The 24,464-nt window shown below is 47.3% G+C and overlaps 1 protein-coding gene across 1 annotated transcript in view; it reads left to right on the forward strand.

The window, feature by feature from the left end:
* The first annotated feature begins 3,943 nt into the window (after positions 1 to 3,943).
* LOC149330685 (uncharacterized) overlaps positions 3,944 to 24,464 on the forward strand; it is a 47,261-nt gene continuing 26,740 nt past the window's right edge. The window contains exons 1-5 of the mRNA XM_089559475.1: positions 3,944 to 4,281; positions 5,209 to 5,349; positions 5,981 to 6,062; positions 6,696 to 6,791; positions 10,302 to 10,453. Coding sequence (XP_089415601.1) covers positions 3,944 to 4,281; positions 5,209 to 5,349; positions 5,981 to 6,062; positions 6,696 to 6,791; positions 10,302 to 10,453 — 809 coding nt within the window. The remainder of the gene's footprint in view (positions 4,282 to 5,208; positions 5,350 to 5,980; positions 6,063 to 6,695; positions 6,792 to 10,301; positions 10,454 to 24,464) is intronic.

The raw sequence follows: 24,464 nt of genomic DNA on the forward strand, positions 1-24,464 counted from the left end.
TGGGAAAACAGCCCTGTATGGCAAAATAGGGAAAAAAATAGGCAAAGGAGTGTAAATAAAATTTAAAATGAATTGAAATGTATTTCATGAGTGCTAATTATTTGAAGAAAAAGTTTCAGGGACATAAATTAATTAATTAATTATCAGCAATACCCATTGGACGGTTGAATAGGCTGGATGGAAAAGTAACCACAGCGCCAAATTTGAAAAACGAAAATGGTTGGTTTAGATATATAAGAAGGTATAATCAGAGTAAATAAATCGATCTTTAATTAACGCATCAGATAATTACGTAATCCAGTAGTTAAATTCATTAACAAACAAAAAGAAAATGATAAAGAGGGGCGACGAGTGCCGAAGAGGCGTCAATTCTCCCAATACGGGTCGCCGCAGTGATTAATTTTTTCCCACGAAGCGGCATTGTTTTAACGCACTGCGTAGAGTTACTGTACAAGTACCTAGAGTTGCACGTAAGTCTGCCGAGTTGCCGCAAAAAGCGTCTAAGTTATGCGGAAAGGCCGCAGGGCAAGACAAGCTTTCCAAGCCTTTTACTAGGTATAATTACATAAATCAGCAGTGTCCACGGTAAGAAATGGGCAATGACATAGCCGAAGGTGATTGCTCAATGATTTCCCCATCAGAGTTGCGCCGCAAAGCGCCTCTTGCAAACGCTAAGTGCAACTTTGCCGCAAAACGCAGATGTTTTGGGGGCCGTAAGTCTTCGGGCCGGCCCCCACAACGTTTCCCACCGCAGTGGTTCCGATGCGAAACAGGTTAAGCCTCGCAACGCCTAGCGAGCCCTGCGCTTCTGGCACGCACTGGAAGCGCACTTACTGCTCGGATTCGACTTACTACTAACACAGAGATGCTATATCACTCTGTATGATCGCCTGCACATTTTTTCTGGCTACGACACTACACGAGTTATCCAGCGGAGGAGTTATAAAACCACATCGTTCTTCGGCTTATTAGCGGTCTTGACGTCCACGGAAAATTTGGATGCACAACAGGCGTTCACATCATTAAAAAAAATATAGACACCTAATATTTGGATGCGTGCTTTCTTCTTTATTGAAGTATAATGATACATATCATCAGTATACATGGAGAATCACGCGGGGTTCACCTACGATCGACTGCTAAATAATTTGCAATCGAATTTTTATCTCACGCTGTTACGGTTTTGTTTTCAAGCTGAATGGTGGCTGTGGCATGAATGTTGCGAAAAACTGCGATATAATCGCTGCTAAGTACTTCCGATTTACAACAACGCTAAAGCCAGCCCGCCTCAGACGCTGGCTTGAATTTTGGATGTTCATACGGGGCCCTCGGTGAAGAGGAATCGAGACGTACGCGGGCAAGAAGAGGTAGGTCTGTAGCGTTCCTTGTGCGCGGTGTGGCGCAAACCGTGCAAGAACGATGCACTTGCGAGGGTTGTCACTACAGTGTTCTAGTTGTCACTCACTACGCACACATCGCGAAGGCAGAGTTCGATTCTCGTGCGTGTCTGAGTAGCGCGCGACGCATCGGACATAGAAAGAATATGCAGGCCATGGAGGAAGGAAAGAACTCGGGAGAGGCGGTGACGTCACATTTTTTGAAGCCGGCTCCCCCCACCCACTTCCGGCACACTTTCTGGCGTGCAGCTCGGACAGCGAGAGCCTCTCCTGAGTTTTCCTTCTTCCATGATGCAGGCCATATATAGGAATTGTCTCCGTAATTCACTGTGCTAACGAAACTCAGGTGCGAAGGTTGCGCGGGTTTTGTGAGGTCGTGGGTAACGAACGCAGAAGCTGAGCCATTTGGTCAGCAATGTTTGCAACAACTGACATGTTAAACCATCTCGTGCTTACAGAGTTTGCGTCTCGATGAAGTAGTAGTCGACTTCAGTTCCCTAGGGCTGCCTCAAAGGATTTGCTGCGGTATAGTTTGCTGGCACAAGGACACGCCGTCGTAATACGGTAGATTGATCGCAAAAGACATCTTGAGTCGTCTTCACAATAGACCAGATGGTTTCAGTAGCCGTTATCGATGCAGCGGTGTTCTAGAGAGACTCAGTGAATAGCGATACCGTCCAGATGGTATCCTGCCATCGATAAGGAACTCGTGACCAGTCGCGAGATAGCGGAAGAGTGTCGGCCCAAGACTGAAAACTCTGGGCAGTCTTGCTATACCGAGTTGTCGTAGCCGCTTCGGATGGCCGTATCCCGCAGTAGGTTCAAGCCGTGGTACCAGTACACTGTTTTTTTGCAATAAATTAGGCGGCATGTCTGCTGGCGCAAAATACCTCCCTCCGCTTTTGCTATCCTTGAGTTGGTGAAAATGCAGGACAACCTACCGAATGCATAAATATTTTAGTTATAAAGCGCAGATGAAGAATGTGTGGTGGCGGCGAAGGCCCTGAAGGAACAGAGACGAGGCTGATTGGTCGATTGGCAGACGAGATACCCTTATTTGACGGGGACACCAATATTTATAACTTTTAGGCACATTACATTAATAGGCAATCACAAAGTACTTATCTATAAAGACAAGTCACAAGATAATCCGGTGAACTGAAACCAAAACCACATATACAGCGGAATGAAAAGAGGAAATATTTATTATTATTGTTATTATTATTATTGGATGGCCCTTGCCCATCGGATACTTGGACTTTCGACACAGGCGTCCGAACTAGCTCTGGCTGTGGATCTAGTTGGTGGCATACTGGGCGCCGTTAGATTGGGCTGTAATAATAAGTTCTTACCGACTGCTCACCGTCAGTCTACTAGGCAATAGCGAGTGCTGCTTGCTGTTGGTCTCTGTCCTTCCTGTGGCTGCAACTTATACTATCATCATCATCAGCCTGACTGCGCCCATTGCGGGCTAAATGTCTCTTCCATGTCTGTCCAATTAACCCTGTCCTTTGCTAGCTGCGGCCACCGTATCCCCGCAAACTTCTTAACCTCACCCGCCCACTTAACTTTCTGCCGCTCCCTGCTGCGCTTGCCATCTCTTGGAATCCGCTCCGTTACCCTTAAGGGCCAGGGGTTATCTTGCCTTCGCATTTCATGCCCTGCCCAAGCCAATTCCTTCCTCCTGATTTCGAGTAGGATGTCACTAACACGCATTTGTTCCCCCACCCACTCTCGCTGCTTTGTCCTTAACTTAAGCTGAACCCTTATATATTCGTAAGCCACCACATTATGTGAAAGACCACAACAACATACATATAAAACTGCTATTCATGATCTGAAGGAACCTCCCACATGCGCTCGTCAGAGATAATAAACTGCATCGAATTGTATCAGATAAAATGTTGCCACCAAAGAGGAAAAGATTGCTGAACACCCTTGTACGTGCCAGTGGCAATGCACACAGCCATTCTGCGTCTCGTGTATGCAGCATAGATCAAACACTAGTGCAACGAACTAGTGGTCGAGACTAGCGTGAACGGGCAGGATTCGCCGTAGGCTCCCGAGCCGTCGTGGAAGTGGCCCACTGCTGACGTTATCAATGTAAGGCTAATATCGTTGTTGTTGAAAATGTTAATTGACCTCATTCGGTATATGAAGCCTGAGGTTGGAGTGCCAATTTCGTGCTAATAGCACCTGCTCTGAACACACCACCATCAGCTCCACCAGCGGCCCTGATTGGCACTCAACAACGAAAGAAAGCCATCGTGAAATTATGTTAGTGCCCTCGCTTCCAACTGGCCTACCCCACCGTATGGTCATTGTTCTGTATCCCAGATATGGAAGGAAAATTGCACATATAGACATTCTCGGAGAATGGGCATGACTCAGGAGACGACGTCCTGATGCTCGAGGCAACAAACGTCATCATCAAGGATGACAAATGTCACGCGAAGCGGAAGCTACCGCCGGAGAAGAAGAAGCCATCGTTGGCGGCAGCTCCAGGTCCTCGATGTTGACCCGGAGTCCGCCTTCATCCGCGCAGCATGCCCGAACACCGGAACCTGAGCGTGTGGCGGGCCACCCACGTGCTCATCTACATCTGCTCGATCGGCACGTCGCTGGGCGCGCTGCTCAGCTACCGCAACATGAACTCGAGCCTGGAGACGACCATGAGCAAGTGCATGCTGTACACGCACCCCTGGGTCGAGCTGAACGTCAAGACGGGCAACTGCCGCATCGACCTGGCGCGCACCGAGTGGGGAAGCGACGGACTGTGCAACTTCGTGCTCTTCGCCCTGCTCGCCTCGTTCGTGTACGGCATCATCTCCGTCTGGTTCTTCATCATGTGCGCGCCCAGCAGGAGCTTGCCGGAGGACGACAGGTGAGTCGTCGCCTCCGCAGTACTCCTGCTAGAGTCCGGCAGCAGGGGAACAATTTCGGAAACTTTGCGCACCTTTCAACTAATGTGGAAGCGCGCGATCCAAGCCAGAATGGGCAGAGTAGATCAAATGTTTAGGGGAATCCCCCAAGGTGGAGTAGAATTGTAATAAGGGAGTAGTTACTCGCTGACATCCACCCGATCGCAGCCATACGGCTACAAAGGAAAGCTATACAGCTTTCTCAGAAACTTCGTAGTTAAAGAAAAATTCGTCCTGGTCCGGCGTTACAATGGGCAGAGTAGGGCCAAATCCTTTGGAAGTGGCTATAATGTCGGCAGCCGGCAGAACAACCCGAAAAACAGAATGCCGGCATAGTCGTCTTATTGGCTCGCTGTAGTCCTGAAGTGCCCAGCCCCCCCCCCCCGCCCCCCACTCCCTCGAGAAGGAATTTTTCGCTTTGATTTAATAAATTAAATAAAGTAAACAGGAGAAATCATTTTTTCTTTCCCCTGGAAGTGCGTCGTATGACGCAAGAGCGAAATGGGTCAATTGCTATATACGGAAGGTCACCCTCCACTTTGCACCTTGGTTGATGTGGTATAGTGCAAAAAGTTTATCTCAATGCATCGAGTTTAATGGGACTAAATAAGGCTGTTTCTTATATTGCGTTATCGTGGCATTGTTCTGAGTCAGTATAAAATACGTTGAACACCGCCCATGAAATCAGCTTTCGTTGCTATTTTAGACGGCACAAATTATACCCTTGCGTGAGTTTGTTCTCATCATCAGTAAATGGAATGAACAGGAAAGGTGTTTATTCTTGGAAAGCTAACTTTCTCCCCAGTGCCACGAATCAGTTGCAGTGTTGTGGAGGAAACTGTAGCCTGTACTCTTTCTCCAGTAACGACGGCTCCTCTTTCTTCGCTCAGTATCGTGCACGTGTGGAAGATCGTCCCACCAGCCACGGCATTGAGCACTGTGCTCGCGTTCCTCACCTTCATCATGGCCTGGCTGGTGACCAGCGGCGTCAACACCTTTTTCCACGAGCTAGAGGCACGCGTACAGAGGAAGTGAGTATATCAAGTCATTACATGTTCTGTGAATCCTGCTGAAAATGGCCATCTGCCATGGACCTATACCCTATCCTTGTATGTATAGCGTATATATTTAGTTTGCACTTGATGAGCTAAGGAAAACACAAATTAAGGACAACGCAGCAAGCCATGGAAAGAAAAATGATAGGTTTAACGTTAAGACATCGGAAGCGAGCGGAGTGGGCGAGGGAACAAACGCGGGTTAATGGCATCCTAGTCGAAATCAGGAGGAAGAAATGGGCTGGGCAGGGCATGTAATGCGAAGGCAAGATAACCGGGGGTCCTTAAGGGTAATGGAGTGGATTCCAAGAGAAGGCAAACGTAGCAGGAGGCGGCAGAAAGTTAGGTGGGCGGATGAGATTAAGAAGTTTGCGGGGATACGGTAGCCGCAGTTGGCAAAGGACAGGGTTCACTGGAGAGACATGGGAGAGGCCTTTGCCCTGCAGTGGGCATAGTCAGGCTGATGATAGTGATGAGCAATGAAACCGATGACACCAGTTCTGACAGAAAACAGAGAAGTGAAAGAAGTGAACAAAATTTACAGACCAAGTCTGAAGCGTCGCCTAGAGTCTTTATTGTTCGCTCGGTTGCTCTGCCTGTGACGCAGCTGCACGACCCGAGCCGGCGGACCCGCGGCTTGGGAGAACGACAGCGTAGCCACGCTTTACAACGAGCGGCTCACCACGCAGGTGAGCCAGCCGCAGATCCCGAAGCCAGGCTCATAAAGCCTTCCCTACATGTTCGCGAGGACAACCGGATACTGACTAGCCGTAGTTGTTGCGCTGGTTAATGAAAACGAAAGGGACGTGCGTTTGTTAGTAGCCAAAGGGCACTTTGTTCATGACTGACAAAGTCACGTATAGTAAAATATGCCGTTCTGGCGCTGTGTGTGCAGTCATTTACACCCGGTGGCAGGTATTGCAGTCCATTTCGTCGGTTCTACATAGGACTCATTGTCGTTGCTTTATCGCACTTTGCGAGCTTTTCTCTGAGTATCTATATGCCTAAAGGTCGAACCGTTTCGTTCGCAAGGCAATTTCGAGACCGATGCTCACTCTATGCATCTTTTTTGTAGGTTAATGCTATCGTCATTAGCATTCGAGTTAAGGTAGGGAAGAAACATGCCTCTCCAGATGCCCTCCAGTTATTTTTGCTGACCTGTCTACCTAACAATTATATGGAAAAACATGCGATATCACGTACATACATATAACCTCTATTATATCATCTAAGATGTGCTGATATTACAGCTAGTTCATCCCTGTCTTCTCACGGTTGTCGATCCTTCTCCACCGTCGCGTATTATCTATCATCCCTCGCAGATATTCGTGTGGCTCATCGTGCTATGCTGGACCATGGCGACGTGTGCGCTGGTATGCCGCTGCATGACGGCTGCCGACTTCGGCAATAACGGCGAGGTATGACACTTAAAAATCACCTATAACCCATAAAATCCCCCATAAATTGACTTAAAAATCACATCACCATGCTCGTTTGGGCGCCATATTGTGGTGCAAAGGGCGGCACGGCTAGCGTTGTTGGCATTGCGCAATTATTATTTATTTATTTATTTATTTACAAAATACTGCAGCCCGAGGGCCAAGCAGAGTGGGCAATTAAACAACAGCCAAAGATCACACCAAACTTCAAAAAAGAAAGAAAGAAAACAGACAAACACTACAAAACACCTGAATGATCAACATAAAGACAGTCAAAAGTAAAAGGTTGCTGTATGAACAACATTGTCAAAAAGAAAAAAAAAAACAGGAAGAAATATTATAAAACACCAGACGTAGGATTACAAACAGAACTCAGATGATAGGGGACAAGCGTTCTTCAAAATCATGAACATTACGCGCGGAAAAGACGAGAGCTGGCAAGCTGTTCCACTGAGCGATAGTGCGAACAAAAAAAGAGTTTTTAAACAGGTTTGTACGGGCAAAGAACGGCGTAAGGCTGTGGTCATGAACGTTCCTAGTATGCCGGGTTAAGCGTGGGCGCAGGTAGTCCTTGGAAGAGAAATTGAACTGTTGGTGATAAAGTAAAAAAAGAAATTTTAACCTAGCGAGTGCTCTTCTTTTTTCCAAGGATGAAATATTATTTACAGACATGATGGCGGACGGTGAAGCATTCCGATGATAACTGTTGAAAATGAACCGGATTGCTTTTCTTTGTATCATCTCTAGTGAATGTATATCTTTTTTGAGAAATGGATCCCATGACACACTAGCATATTCAAGTTTAGGTCGAATGTACGTGTTGTATGCTAATAGCTTCACGGACTGTGGGGAAGACTTTAATTTGTGGCGGAGAAAGCCAAGTTTCCTTGCGGCAGCAGCGCAAATTTTGTCGACGTGACTAGTCCAACTAAGGTGCTTATTTAATGTTACGCCGAGGTACTTGTAGTTGTCAACTTGCAGTAGGTTTTCGTGGTTCAGTGTGTATGTAAACTGGAAGGGATTATTCTTTTTCGTGACCCGTAGGAGAACAGTTTTATCAGTATTTACTTCCATTAACCATTCCGCGCACCAATCTGCAACTGCATTAAGGTTTATCTGTAAGCGTGCTTGATCCTGGTTACTATTAATAGACTTAAAGAGAATGCAGTCATCTGCGAATAACCTAATACTTATAGCTGCAGTGTCAATGGCCGAAACGATGTCATTGATGTAGATGAGAAAGAGAACCGGGCCAAGGACGCTACCCTGGGGCACTCCAGAGGACACCGGTAGAATGTGAGAGGAGCAGCCCTTTACCTGAACAAACTGCTGTCGGTTGGAAAGATAAGAACGAATCCAATTAACAAGGTTATCGGGAAGGCCAATGTTTCGAAGCTTAAATATCAGTTTACTGTGACAAACACGGTCGAACGCTTTACTAAAATCCATAAAAATTGCGTCAATCTGTTCGCCCTTATCTAGTGATGAAGCAAATTCATGAAGAGTGGTCACGAGCTGCGTGGTAGTTGATAAGCCTCTTCTGAAACCGTGTTGAAAGGGTGAAATAATTTTGTTTTCCTCAAGGTACGAGACGACGTAGTTTGATATGATATGTTCAATAAGTTTACATGTACTGGAAGTAAGTGAGATAGGTCTGTAGTTACCAATATTTAAACGGTCACCTTTTTTAAAGACCGGAACCACTCGAGCCACACGCCAGTCATTTGGAAGAATGCCTTCGGTGAATGACAAACGGAAAAGGTGGGTTAAAATGTGAGCGAGTGGTTCAGCGTAGCGGTGCAAGAACACATTAGGTATGTTGTCCGGGCCGACTGAGGATTTAGTTTTGAGTTTGAGTATCATGTTGAAAACACCTTCATAAGTTATGAAATTGGCTTCAATGTCAGAGGACGAGTTTACATGCATTAAATCAGCAATCGGGAGAGAGAAGACAGATTGAAAGTAACGGTTGAAGTGCACGGCCACGTCAGATACGTCGTCTACAACGGACCCGTTTATTGATATTTTATCTACCTCATCACTTGAGTCACTAAGGTAGCGCCAAAATTTATTAGGGTTACTTTTTAGGAACTGTGGAAGGGAATAACTAAAATACCTTGCCTTAGCTTCAGACAATTTAGATGCAAGCTCACATCTTAAGTGGGCTAGGTTTGAAGGATGTTTACCACTTTTTCTAGCGCGTTTAAGTCTTCGACGAATATGTATGATTTCCCTAGTCACCCATGGGTTGTTTTTGTTCACTCTAACGCGCTTATTAGGAACAAGTGTACTAATGCAATTATTAATGGTTGAAAACTCATCGGAAAACTCAAAAGTAAAGCACGAATGTTGACATATATTAAAAAGTAATTCGAGGCATTTTAACCTCCCGCGGAGCGAAGTTGCAGAAGTAGATGCAATGCAGCCTGCCGCTGCCACATGAATGTACCCCCTCCATGCATTTTTGGACCATATGACCCCATATAGCGCCCTCTGTGGTGTGCGACTGACATGTCTCCTACAGCTCAGGGATACACGAAAGCCAATGTCTTTTCTAGCAAGTGAAAGATGCAATTTTCAGTTACGACAGACTCCGACTCCATTCACCTAGGAGAAATCCCTTCATACTAGAGCTACCGCCATAAGATCTGGCAAGCGCCGGGTATCCGTGGTAGTGCGGCGCGCATCTAAACTCCGCACCACTCAGTTTGTAACATTTCGTATATGAAGACACCATGCACGGTATAATCCGCATAATGCGTGAGTACCCATCACGTGCAGATAATTCACAGTGCCACTTGTTATCGCCGCCCACTTCGTTGCCGTAGTCATTGTCCTCATGAACTGACGTCAGCACATAGCAAGATCACATGACCGATTTGAATTGGCCATCTTACCAATGGTTAACATGCTAGAAACTCTCGATTGAATTGCAACTGAAGCTACGAACACATTTTCCGTCCTACATCTCTTTACAAACACAGCGGACGCACAACCTCGTTTAAGCTTTCTTTAAGGCCTTTTATATATATTTCTAGAAAAAATAGCTGATTGTTTATTTTTAACTAAACCTGGTTTGTAAGCGAAAGCTTCATTCCCCTAAGCCAAACTATGAGTCTCGTCATTGCTTCAACCACAAGCAGCACTTCTAGCGCTGCCAGGGGAATGAAGCTTTAGTTTACACACTAGGTTTAACTAATGATAAACCATTCGGAATTTTTCGTTTGACCTTGATTTGACCTTGGCCTTGACCTTGACGCATGATCTTGATGAATGACCTTGACCTGACCTATGACCTTATGGGCCACCTTGGTGCACCCCATAGCAACACACCATGGCTCTACTGTGGTTTGACCTCTAAATTGCTTGAAAGTGAAAATCGCAGCCGCGAAGGAAGCCCGAGGTCCCGTAGTGAAGCTTTCTCTTCAAAACTAGTAAGCATTAAACTGCGCATGGGATCCGACGAACACCGCCTTTTCATTCGCGCAGCAAAGTTCTACGCACCCCGGCGGTGAGGTGGTGTCGTACATCGGCGGCCTGGTGTCATCGCTCTACCGGGGAGGAGGCAGGGAGTCTGCCGCCGCCGGACCAGAGCCACCGGCCCCTAGGCCGCGCATCGCTCAAGAGCTTCGTCCCACAATGTGAGCAGATCCGTGCGACACCAAACGTCGCCATTTCATCTAACGGAGCAAAGGGAACGTGGCCACTGGTTTTAAAAAAATAGTGTTTTGAAAGTAAAGAGATGCAGAGTAATACGAATGTGGACGTAAAAAAAAAACAAAAAACAGGCGAATGAGGTTAACTCGTAAAGAGAATAACTAAATTGTAAGAAATGTTCTCACTGTTACCGATAGGCACCTGATTGCAATTAGAGGTCTATAGCCGGACGTTAGTGATAGATGTATCAATTTTCAGAATTTTCAAAAAGGCGATAACCCTCGCCTCCGTGATTCAACTAATTTGGGCTAGTTCTCTAGCCATCAAAAAACCGCGCGCCATTCAAAAACCTTAGCGCAGAACAAACAACAAAGGAGAGAAAATAGTGACGCTCATTTAGCCAAGTTTTTGAGATCGCTTCGAATTTTTCAGTGCTAGCGAGAGAGAAAAAGAATTAGTGCAATCAGCATAAATGCTATAAAGTATAATTCTTAAAGCAAAGGAATTAATGTTGATGTTTGTGAAAAGTTGTACTCAGATTCGTGTCCGATTGAGCGATATATAATAGGCCGGAATGAGATCTCAAACTAAAATAATTAAATATTCCAGGAATACCTACCATATTACCTTTATGAGGAAATATAAAGCTGAATAGGGTGGAACGTTTTCCGGAAGTCCTATATAAAGTTTCTGTCCACTTTTGTTCCGATAATTTATGAACATTTGTGAGTTTTCTGTACTAGAGAAGAAAATCTTGGAGTTAGTTGTACATACAACGCACAGAATTCACCGTCGTCATCAGCCTGACTACGCCCGTTGCAGGGCAAAGGCCTCTCCCATGTCTCTCCAATTAACCGTGTCCTTTGTCAACTGCGCCCACCCTATCCCCGCAGACTTTTTAATCACATCCGCCCACCTAATCACATCCGCCCACCTAAGCTCCCGTTGTCGTCAGTGTGGTGACGTCACGCCGAGACCGAGAGCCAACATCCGGGTACTGAATTCCATTCATCCGGGCACTGAATTCCACGCATCCGGGTGCTGAAACGAGAGCATCCGGGCACCGTACGAGACTTAACGAGACTCATACGTGATCTGTTAGGGGCTTTGAGAGGGGGCCGCTGAGAGCAAGAGGGGAGCTCCAGAGCGAGAAGGACTTTGGGCGGAAAAACTGCTTCTGCGCCGTCCCCAAGGATGGCGCCGCGGTCCCACACTCACGCAAGTAAAAGGCCGGCCGCTGAGCCTTCAGCTCTTGACGTTTTCCCCTTTGGCAGGCAGGTGTATACACGCTCGCGGAGTATTCGAACGCGCTGCATATACATTTTTGACAGGCCTGCGTCTTGTCGTGCCCGCGTACGCTTCTGCATCGTCCTGCATTTCAATGCCGCCACCGTCGCAGCTGCTTAAGCCGAGCAATGGAGCCTGATGAAAGGAGAGGTAGGAAGCGTCTTGCGGAAAGCGATCGCTTTGCGAGTGATGCGCCACAGCAGAAGGCAACACCATGAATATGCGGCCGCTCCCGAAAGCGTCAAGGCCGCCACGGTTCGCGGCTGTCTACCTGAGCCCACACTATTGCAGCCGATCGCTTCGACGCAACAAGAAGAGTGTGGCGGGGTGTGGTGTGGTGTGTTCAACACTAGACCCATTTCAAGACTTTGACTAGTACCATCTACAACCAATGTGTTATGCAACCAATGATGTTGCAAAGCATGACCAAGATATAAAGGAAGCGCGAAGTTGACAACATCTGCTGTGCAGCTACCTTTAAGGTACTCGTGCACCATGAACTGAAGCACTTTGAGTAGAAGTCATCTGAAGATATCACCGAACCGGAGAGGAGCTACTCTTTAAATGACAACATTAATAGCAGCATTGGCGGCAGAAAAAAATGTGTATACTTCGAAGAGACTGCTCTTTACTTGCCAGTAAAAGTTCGAAGGTAGTTTTAGTTTTGGATGTCATAGTGATAGACACGCACCCGCCACTGCGGCTGCGTGTAAAATGAAAACGTAACTTGTAAAAATAATTAACAGCGTACCTCTGCTGCAGCGTTTTTCATACTACTCATAACTTTCTGGCGTCGACATTAAGTGTTGTTTTATAGTTCACAGTTACGGTTACTTCACAGGAAAATGCATAGCATGGCTTGAGAAGGTAGTTATCCGGCTAGAGATCGGGAAGCGCTTCATAGATGGCGCCTGTCTTTAGCTGGGTAGCCGTTTAGACATATTAAGGCGAAAGCCTTTAATGGCTCCGTTAACAAAGCGTGTCACATTCGTTTATCCCGGGAACTGAAAAAGAAGAAAACCAATGGTTGCTTCAGATAGAGGGGAATAAAATGAACCTAGAAGCCAAGTTTGATGACTGCAGAATAATTAATTATAGGCAAAAATGTTTAAATTGCGCCGAAATAGCGCGGACGCCGATGTAGCCACTAGAACGGTGTGGCGTCACATCCACCGGAAGTCGTCACGGCGTAGTGAAAATTGTCACAGAATGGTCGGAAAAACGTAGGATTCGTGTCAAATGAGATGGAAAAATGTGTAATTGAGTGTAATTAACACTTAAGGTCCCCGAAAGACGTACAATTTGGGTATCGATATAGCCACGGGAACGGTGTGACGTCACTTCCACCGGAAGTCGTCACGGCGTAGTATCCTCGGCTTTCGCCTCTCAACACATTAGTTGCCAAAGTGCCCTCGGAATTTTTCTTACTGCATGATATTCTGTTAACGTATAACTTCTATCTAGTAGGATTGCTGGCCAGTAATATAATATATAAATGCTTGGTATTATTTTCAGGTGACAGTGCTTGATCCGGAAGTCTGCGTTCCTCGTCGACGCCCACTCCCTCTGCAGAAGACGCCAGTCAGCATGGGATCAGCGCTTTGTCTATGATTGCAGTTGCTGAGGGAAAAGATACCTAATTCATACGTTGCGATTCAATTTTGAATGTAAAGAATAAATGTGTTACTGTTTGTAAGCTCCGAAAACATGGAGTCGTGCTGTGGACTCGACGCGGTTTCCATGTACAGGAGACCTGCAGCAGCAAGTTGTCCTATGCAGATAAGTTCCTGTTGGAACATGCGCCAGTCTGAGCGCCAAATCTAAGCACAGCACTTGCATGCACCATTAGAAAGCGGACACAGCGCTGACTAGAAATTCGCATATTAAAATTGTTTGCATTTTATTGATTGTATTGTAAATGGGTTTTATGGCGCATAAGCAACTCAGACCATCATGCGCAAAGCACATGGTGTAACTTCAGTCAGAAATTTGGTGTCTTCAGCGAGAGTCCTTGTCCGGACAAGCACTCCGAGGACCTCAGCCTTCTCATCGGAACAGAGGAAATTGATGAGGCGCATAAGGAAAGCACAGAGTATTAATTTTTATAGTTTTTACGATATTATAGTTGGTTTAAGATCCCCGCTTCTTTCAGGAAATTAAAAACTGATTCTTGTTTATCAATTACCCTTAACAAAAAAAAAGCCAATACACGTGGCACCCGCCGCGATGACTGTCTGGCTGTCATGGTCACCACCATCATCAGCCTACTACGCGCACTGCAGGGCAAAAGCGTCTCCCATGTCTCTCCAATTAACCCTATCTTTTTGCAGCTGCGGCCACCGTACCCCCCCCCCCCCCCCCCAAATAATTATTCTCATCCGCCCACCTAACTAATGAACTAGAATAACTAATAATGAACTAGAATAGATAGTGTAGCTGGCGGGAGTCTCCATGTCCCCATCGCGTCGCCACTAGCCATGGAGGAAAGCCATGGAAGTTCTTTTTCCTCCATGCCACTAGCGGCATGATTTCAATAATGGACGGATTGATGGATGGATGAAATATAGGAGCGTCCCCTTTGAAACGTGGTGGTGGCAGTTGCCACCACGGTCGATTTTTTCTTTACATTTCTATAACGGCGTTAAGGCTTTCGCGTCACCGCACTTTAGGTCAACAAAGTGGCCACGTGAATTTTTTTCTATGGAACTAATACAGTTTTTACCTTCTCCGTCCGTATGTCCCGCAAACTTACTGGTTAGTTTCCTAGTCCTTTTCCGCCACTGAGGGCCAGCGCTCTTTCTGTATAAGTATTTAAACACCTTAGCTGTCTCCTGTTATAGTCCAATTTCCTCCGCCGTTCTTCATAAAATATTTTACTTTGAGCTTCCCGTGCTTCGAAAGAAGCCGAGCCCCTATCCCACTGTACTGCCTCGTTTGTGGTACTGGCATGTGTGCCTATAGTACTTAAATCTCTTTGGTGTCCGTCGTTCTCACTGAGCTCTCGGCGACGTGCCACTGTGTAGGCGCCTCGCAAAGTCACCACACTTCCCATATATGATTCTTGTAAAATGCACAAGAAATCATTACTTATTCAGCTCTTTCGCGCTCATTAAATAGGATACCTCGTAGAAGACAGTCTGCGTTTGTGAAGCAATATTGTAAGGCTTCTTCGTTAAGCTTCAACTTCATACGTCCTCAGTGTCATCCCTTAAGGCCGATTCACACGACGGTCCGTTCGCCCGCGGCCCGCGCATCACGTGCTCATGCGTCACTACATTGAAAGGCGCGCTCTCGGCCCGCGGACTGGTCAAGCAAGGAAGCACAGGTGCCTCTCCCCTCGCGGGAATCAGCGGCGGCCCGCGAAGATGCGTCCGCTAGCTCTGGCAACTGGGCGCATCCGCTTCTCAGGACTTCCTCTGCAGTTGAATAAACTTTTTCTTTCATTCAATCGCAGTCATGGGTCAGGAGGAAAAACCAGTTCGACCAGCCTTGTCAAACACTTTAAAATGATCTGGCAACTGTGGTACACCCAGCGCGTCGTCTGCTCGTTTGGTCCGTCGCGTCCGCTTGACGTCATGGGATCACAGGCCAGTTTTTAGTGGCTTATGAACACGTGATGCGCGGGCCGCGGGCGAACGGACCGTCGTGTGAATGTGCCTTTACGTGAGCATCTGGCATGTGTTAGGGAAAACCACAAATAACAAATTAGGTCTCCCTACTGACACAGAAACTCAAGTACTACAGCCAAACAAGCAGCGAATTCAGGCCCCAGGGCCTTGTTGATTTCCTAAATACCACGAGCCTGTCCACACTGCTCTAGGCCGTGTACAGCCTTCACTCATGCCCCAGTGCGATAGCCACCATCCTTCCTCCATAGCCCTCCTCTCAATTCCTTCCCCCGGGTGCTAGTGCAGTGCTCCCCTAGAGGGTAGCCAAATACCGCACCTGTAACCCCAACCACCCAACCAAGCAAGTCACCACTATCTCATTGCTCCGCTTGCCTCGCATTCGGCCGGAGTCTATGCAATGCTGCTGATGATGATGATCGGATGGCCGCGCCCTGTGTAGCGAGTCTTGAGGAAGGCTCTACCAATATATACTATAAGCCGCTTCGTCTGAGACAGCTGGAGGCGCGCTTACGCCGCAAATAACCCGTATTGTTGCGAACTTTTGTTGCCTCTGGGACTCATCTGCGCCTTGCTAGCAGCAAAACGCGCTCGAAACACTCCAGGCACTGCCGCAGTTTAGTGTTAATTTACTGCAGTTATCGTTGATGGTTCGACTTACCCGTGCGAGGCGCCGATGCAGCACCAATGCATGTAATACTCTGTCTGCCTCTCGTGAAGCACACTGCTCTGGAGCTGCTCTTATCGCCTTAGCTTATCGCCACCGTTGACAGCGGACTGCATGACGCGTTGTCATGTGCGGAGCAAAGCTCGGGTAATCACCTTGCGTGCACGTTCGGATCTCAGGGTGATCACAAGCAGACGCCGTCTCACTGCCTCACGTGACTGCCGCGTCACTGTTGCGTGCCGCGCGTGCGAAGTTCTGTGTATACGCACCGGTGTGCGTCCGCTAATCAAGAGAATGAGCCACGGCAGACACTAGCTTCCTTTGCTGGGTTTTATTTAAACATATACAAAAAGAAGCCGCCATAGTGGCTCAGTGGTTACGGCGCTCGGCTGATGACCCCAAAGACGCAGGTTCGAACCCGGCCGCGGCGGCCGAATTCAGATAGAGGCGAAATTCTAGAGGCCCGTGTGCTGTGCGATGTCAGTACAAAAGAACCTCAGGTGGCCGAAATTTTCGGAGCCCTTCACTACGGCGTCCCTCATAGCCTGAGTCGCTTTGGGACGTTAAACCTCAATAAACCAAACCAATCACAGCTGTCAGTTACGTTTAGCCATCGGTATGGTTTACAGTATACGCGTTGCAACACAGCATCAGCATCCGGTACCTTTGGGAGCAGTCATTATTTTGCGACGCTGGTATATAGGAGTTTAACATCCCAAAGCAACTCAGACTATGAGGGACGCCGTAGTGAAGGGCTCCGGAAATATCGATCACCTGGGGTTCTTTAACGTCCACTGACATCGCACAGTACACGGGCACCTAGCATATAGACTCCATCGAAATTCTACCTACGTGGCCGGGATTGAATCTGCGCCCTTCGTATCAGCAGCCGAGTGCCATGAACACTGAGCCACCACGGCGACTCTTTGCATCGGGCGGCAAAAAGCGCCAAGGATTTCGGTGACGCAGTAAACCAGACTCCATGTCACTTTCAGCGTTCAATGTTTTCGCTAACTTTGTGCTCTTAAGCGAATAGCTCAAGTGACATGGAATTCGGTGACGCAGTAAACCGGAGCCGCCGCGGTGGCTCACTGGTTACGGCGCTCGGCTACAGACCCGAAAGACGCAGGTTCGATCCCGTACGCGGCGGCCGAATTTCGACGGAGGCGAAATTCTAGAAGCCCGTGTACTGTGCGATGTCAGTGCACGTTAAAGAACCCCACGTGGTCGACATTTCCGGAGCCGTTCACTACGGCGTCGCTCATAGCCTGAGTCGCTTTGGGGCGTTAAACCCCAATACACGATACCAAACCAGCAGTAAACCGGAATGAAATGAGTGAGTAACCACTTGTTAGCACCAATTTGAGAACAGCCTATTGGTTACAAAAGAAATCCATGCACCATTGCCCGAAACTTCGCCGCTGAAGAAAATTTCGCCCTCGTGCAGGGATCGCAACTTGGACCTCCACATATACGCGCAGCCGCTCTACCAACTATGCTGGCGAGGACGGCTAGAAGATGGCAGGGCGAGCCCGAATCGTTCAACAGCTGGGAGCAGGAACGATGTTGTCCAACGTATTTAGGGATGACCCCCAGAGTAATGTAAATTTAAATTAACCCAAACTAATGGGAGGCGAAACGTAAAAGGCGCCCTTGTGCTGTGCGATGTCTGTGCACGTTAAAGATCCCCAGGTGGTCGAAATTATTCCGGAGACCTCCACTACAACACCTCTCTCTTACTTTCTTTTTTCACTCCCTCCTTTATGCCTTACCTTACGTCCTTTGGAGGCACTCGGCTTGACCGTATACCCTGTTTGAATAAACGAATAAAGGAAAAACTGCGTACTTTTTTAATTCTATAGCATCCGAGTTTACGACAGAAGGAAAATTCGAAGACCGAAGTCACGAAATTCGCTGATTCGTCAAGAGAAGTCACCTGATCTTCTGATGTCATCATAATCTACCCACCAGGTTGTGAGCAACATTGTTCAGAGATAGCGACCTAGAAAAAAAAAGGATTTTCATTTCCATCCCTTACGCGAGTCGAGCGCTTATAAAATACTGGCCTTGAGTTACATGTCTTCTTGTGGACACTATCTCCTTCACAGGCACATTTTAGAGCAAAAGATGGGACGGCAGAAATACAAGACGAACACGGGTGCTACTGACAACTGCTTTATAGAAGCGAGAACGACGCATATAAATACACTTCTGGCCTGCGCCAGCGCTACTTACCGAGGAACTTGGAATTACATAGGAAATCATATAAGACGCGATAGGAAATTTATTTCGGCATTATACAGAATGATAGACGTGTCACTAACGCAGTCCTGTCCCCCTTTCCTGATAAAAAAAGCTTCCAATAAAGCAGTTGTCAGTAGCGCCCGTGTTCGTCTTGTCTTTCTGTCGTCCCGTCTTTTGCGCTAAAATATGCCTGTGAAGTCTGAACACCAACTAGTCCAACATTTAACCCTTTTGAACTATCTATCTCACTCTGATTTCATCTATAACGTAGCTTTAGGGACAGTATTCACAATCGATCGCTCTAGCGGTTTGAGAGCATCAGCACTGGATGTCAACCGTACTTTCTGTATTCCTTATTTTCAGGTGCATAACTGCCGACGTCAACAACATACGGACCTTTCCAAAGGCAAATGCCGTTTCGGCTTACCCATTTGTCAGCTTAGCAGTTGCTAAATAGCATACATTGACCGCACTTGAATAGCGATTATTTACGAGCTCGCCACTTGCGTCTTTCTCTCCGCCGAAACATTTGAATGCGACGATTTCTGCGGTCAGTAAATAAATAAAGTCACGCAAAAATCGTCAAATCCTAGTAGTAGTAGTAGAAGACGTTTATTCGGCCAAAATTTACAGGCCGAGCATGTCGACCGCCTGAGCGACCAGAAGTCGCTGTTCTTCCTCCCCTTCAGCGCCAAGCCAGTCGAGCCAGGTGGTGATGGATAAAGAAGGTGGGGGGTAGGAACCCGACTGCTGAGCAGCCGGGCAATAGAAGAGGCAATGGGCAAGGTCCGCATAGATACAGGGGCAGTTGGGACAGGAAGGGTCCGATCGATAGCGATAGAGAAAGAGGCGAGACGGGGTGATGATTGCATTCATTTGAACGTGCCGAAGAAGGCGAGCCTCCGGCACTGTGAGTGATGGATGAGGGGGAGGGTAAAGGCGTTTGTCGAGGCGGAGCTCGAGGTAGACCTCTTTTATGGTGCGGCGAAGGGTGAGTCTCCCACCGTCCTCCGAGGGCTTGGGCCAGGGGATCAACGGTGCCCGGAAAAGTGTGTCACGGGCGAGCTGATGAGCCAGCTCATTGCCGTCAATCCCTGAATGCCCAGGGACCCAGCGGAGGAAAACGATGGAAGGCTGCAATGCGGAGACCGCTCGTTCGACCTCCTGTTGAAGAGAAGGGGTTAGGGTGCGTTTCTGTATGTGGTGTATAGCGGCTTGTGAGTCTGAATAGACTGTGTACTCTTGAAGAGAGGGAAGGAGGGCAAATGACTGGAGTGCATGCGCAATGGCGAGGACCTCGAGGGACAATGCATCTGGAGGGCGTAGAAACGGCCCGCTACAGGACCACCTGTTGATATGGGCATATTCTGGCGCCATTAAACAATGCAAAATGCGGTTGACGTCAAGTATATCTGGCATTTCCCCTGAATGGGGCAGTTAAAGTCACCATGGGATGTTCGTGAACCCTTTAAGGCGTCATGGATACTTGCGCGTCTCTTGCATGCGTGGGTGTGACGAAGAACAGACTGTTTATTGCTTTGAGCCCTTTATAAAAATGCATGAGCATGTGCCTGACATTCTAAAACGTTATTAAGCACAAAGGGCTTAGCACTGTTGTTTATTCTGCCTCTCTCGTCTCCGTGTTTTCGTGAACTTGGCGCGTTTCATATAACAAAGCCTGTTTTGCTCGTCGTCAGTCGTCTAGAATGTGCAATTTTGGACACGTGCAGAACGTCATGATATACAGCAGTAAAATTCTGCATAGGGCACCTGTAGGGCACCTCCAAATGAAGAAGCGGGGAGGCTTTTTCAAAGCGCAAGGGCATACTTTAGGATTTGAGTTCCTGAAACTCAAATCCTAAAGTATGCCCTTGCGCTTTGAAAAAGCCTCCCCGCTTCTTCATTTGGAGGTGCCCTACAGGTGCCCTATGCAGAATTTTACTGCTGTATATCATGACGTTCTGCACGTGTCCAAAATTGCACATTCTAGACGACTGACGACGAGCAAAACAGGCTTTGTTATATGAAACGCGCCAAGTTCACGAAAACACGGAGACGAGAGAGGCAGAATAAACAACAGTGCTAAGCCCTTTGTGCTTAATAACGTTTTAGAATGTCAGGCACATGCTCATGCATTTTTATAAAGGGCTCAAAGCAATAAACAGTCTGTTCTTCGTCACACCCACGCATGCAAGAGACGCGCAAGTATCCATGACGCCTTAAAGGGTTCACGAACATCCCATGGTGACTTTAACTGCCCCATTCAGGGGAAATGCCAGATATACTTGACGTCAACCGCATTTTGCATTGTTTAATGGCGCCAGAATATGCCCATATCAACAGGTGGTCCTGTAGACCATGGGATGGTTGCTATCATGAGGAAATTTGAAGGTCACACGAAAAACTTCTAGAAGCAGGCAGCTGGTTGGATTTGCTACTAATTTGTTTTCTTTGGAAAAGACCGTCGTCTTTGATGTACTGCAAAGAATGTATACATTTGTCTTATTCCAGATGCCAAGTATGTGTCTCGGATCTGGCTGAGTGCGTTGAAGTACTCAACACCCGTCATTACTTTGAATTCTTTTTAGTTTTAAATCCTTTCCAGCAAAGCAATGCTGTGTTTTCGTGTGCCATTGTTCTAACTTAAGTGATGCCATATTCGTGGGACCCGTATTAAACGGTCAGTGGCGACGGAGTTTTCTATTCACTTGCTAAAAGTACTAAGAGCTTGAGAACAACGTTGGGTGCTTGAATAACTGCGAAGTTTGCGATTGGATATCTGCGTTTGAGGCCGTCTGGAAAAAGAAATGGTATTGCTGTCGTCTGTTCGTAGCATGTTTTATAAAGCAAAAGCTCCAAGACTAAGAAAAAAATGCGCGAAATAAAAGCAGCAAAAGCAGCAATGATGACGCATTTTTAAGGACTGTCATTTGTCTTTTGTTATTTGTTTGTCATTTGTCAGTGATCAGGCTTGCCTTTGGTGCCAGAGCCGGCAGACGACCGTTCTTGCTGGCAGTGAACTATGACCTCACATGATGTAGCTGCCAATGACTCTAGGCTAAAAAGTCATCGTTGGGAGTCCTCCTTAATCTAAACTAATAATTAAGGTTTATCGACTGTCATCGGCTGGATCACGTGAACAGTTTTACATACTGTCTGTACCAGACGGAGACCTTAAATTACGGCTTGAAGTTCCCTTAAAGGGGCCCTGCAATAGGTTTTGAACATTGTAAACAGTAATGTTTCATTCAGGGAATTTTCCTTTCTTAAGAAAATTTGGGATCTAGAACTGGGCCTAAAGAGAAAACAAAATGCTGAAGAGATATTTAGCAGCGAAACGAGAGCAAATTTTTCGGAACAATATATAAGCGCAGACAATGATACAGAGGCTGCAGCGAAGAAAGAGAATGATGCAGTCGATGCCAGTGCAGGAATTCTTTCCTCGAGGTCGCCTTTGAGTTCTCTCAAAGTACTACAGTTGCTACCTGTACTACTTGGCAATTGTTTAGCGCGCTCTCTAGTTTGAAAAAAGCGGGAAACATCTCCGATACTAGGCTGCTACAGCGATCACCAATGACACCCTGCCGTCTTCTCTCCGTTCGCACTCTCGTTGTTCTGTTGTTCGATAATTCACTAACGTTTATGTACAGCAGCCTTGGCACGACAGCCGTTTATGTTGTCTTCCGAATGTTCATACAACGAAAGTGTGGTGGCTCTATTTTGCGTGTTCCATCCCGCTGCCCTATATATCGTGTTTTTACGCACATCTTAGTGCTCTTAACAAATACAGGACTCTTTCCAGTCACGTATTTATCTTAGGGCCACTGCGGCAGTGAGATGCGATACGCTTTGCCGGCCGCCTTAAAAGTATTCTTGCGGCTAAAAGTTTTGGTTGAAGACCCCCCCCCCCTCCCCCTCGTTGTTTTAGCGTGGAGCAAGGGCGTCCGCAGAATTTTTTGCAGGGGGGGGCCCCATTGGTTGTTGGCGCCGGAGGGGGGGGGGGGGGGGTATATTCGTAGCAAAAATGCGCTATTTGCGGCGTAAATTTATTTATTCATATATAAATAAAAAGTAAGTAAAATGCACGCATGAAAGAAAAATTACAAACAGCAAATTAAAGCGCGGCTAGGAGAGATACGTTAGATTTTATCAACGAAGTAACAATTAAAATTAATAATAAATGCAAAAAGACACTATCACTTCGTGGAGAAGCGTGTTCAGTCTTGCTGCATACGGGTTCTCGACTCACCCGGATTGATGACCAGCACACAGCACAATATGTTCACAAACACGCAACTACAGTCACTCAGTCAGTCTTCCTTGAACAGCAACTGTAGGCGCCTCGGATTTTTCTGGGCGAATTGCGTAATTACACGGGTGATAAATTCATTTCTGTGCTTCATTACAAGCTCTCGGTGCACATTCATATTGATTGGAAAAACGGTTGAACGCGTACGTTGAAAACAAAAGATGACTAAATATACAACGAAAACTTATTTGCAAGATAAATGCACGCTCGCAGCTTCATACACCTCGCTCCATCTTGCTCGCGTATCCGCACAGTCGAGCAACCGCACACACACTGCTCAGTCGGCTCGCCGCTCGTCGTTTTCTCGTCCGCAATATCCCCGAATGCGCACTTTGGGGGTGAAAAGAACGCCGCGCGACTTCCGAGGGGAAGGGACACTCGCCACTCCGGTCGGAAAATTTGTTTTGTGTGTTTTTATGGGGTTCAGAGCCCCAAAACGACTCAGGCTATGAGGGACGGAGTAGTACTGAGTTCCGGATAATGTCGACCACCTGGGTCTCTTTACCACGCACTGACATCGCACAGTACATGGGCGCTGTTGTGATTTGAGGCCCAGCCAGAGGTGACAGGCGAGTCAGGCAGGCGCCATCGGGCTGCGTTGACCAAAGGCGCTGGTTTTCGGAGAAGGCGCAAGGAACGCTGGTGTGGGGGCGCCTCTGGAGACTGCGTCGCCGTGAACAAAAGCAGCTAATCCCCTTTGCCGAAGATTCTGAAAGCGGCGCTTCTACCGAACTGCGATCGGAGGAGACAGCGAGCGGCGGCGGCGCCAACTGATCGCCTGCTTTCCCCTGAGCAGCCCGACAAAGCGGGGGTGGACACGGCTGATTTGTCCTTCCCTCCTGAAGAATTCATGGGTGGCCGGCGTACGAACGTATCCTGATTATAGCGAGCGACGAAGGCGAAAACAAGATGCCCTGTGCACTGTCTGGCTCCGTGTCGCTATCTCTTTAGAGATCAAAGAAACAGACACCCATATCAAGATGGCTCGAAACACGTGCTCGCCGGTGCCGCTGTATGTCTGCAACAGGTCGCCCTTCAACACAGCTAACGATGGCGTCGTTTGAAAACGGCGTAAAGACGCGCGCCCGGACGCGGCATTTCGCAGATGTGACCCAAAGCGTGGAAGCGGGGCTGCTTTTACCCTTTTGGCTGAGCGCACCACCGCCCCTGGCGTGCGGCCATCACTCACGGTTCGAGTGAGTGATTTTCCAGGGGGGTGCAGCCGCCCCCCCTTGCCCCCCCCCTCCGGACGCCCATGGCGTGGAGCCCTCTACACCCGTGTTTTATACTTCTCGTTTTATCCTTTTCTGTTTCGTTCTTTCTGTATTTTCATATACACATCTTTATAGGTTCCTAGTTTTTAAACAAATTTTTTTTTTTCATTTTTAATATAGTATCACAGCCCTTATCTGTTTTCGGCCTAATTTTCTGCTATCTTTTACTTCCATTGCCATGCCCATAAATGTAATTTCCCCATTGTCATTCTGTCCTTCTTCACCACGTGTTTGTCTTAGCGTGGAGCCTTGTACACTCCCTTCATCTTTTAGTCGATCTATTTTTATCTCCCCTTTTTGCCGCGTTATTTGTTTGGCTCTTAACCTTGACAAGCTTGAAAAGCGCTTTTTGCAGTAAGTTTCAGTACGCGATGTCTCTTTTCTTTCGGTGTTCCCCCGGCACCGTGTTTTCCTTTCCTTATTTTATCGTAATTTTTGCTTATTTTCCACACGCTGTAATCTTGATTGTGCTCTTCTTTGCGCATGCTCATCGCTTGATGGTGGTGATCGGCTCCTATATATTAGACGTGGTGGCATTTCTAAAATAAGGTTGCAAGTTAGCGCCTGTCCTGTCCAATTCTGTGTCGT

Source organism: Amblyomma mixtum, chromosome 9 (assembly GCF_055824585.1).
Source record: "Amblyomma mixtum isolate Tamu chromosome 9, ASM5582458v1, whole genome shotgun sequence".
Classification (NCBI taxonomy): Eukaryota; Metazoa; Arthropoda; class Arachnida; order Ixodida; family Ixodidae; genus Amblyomma; species Amblyomma mixtum.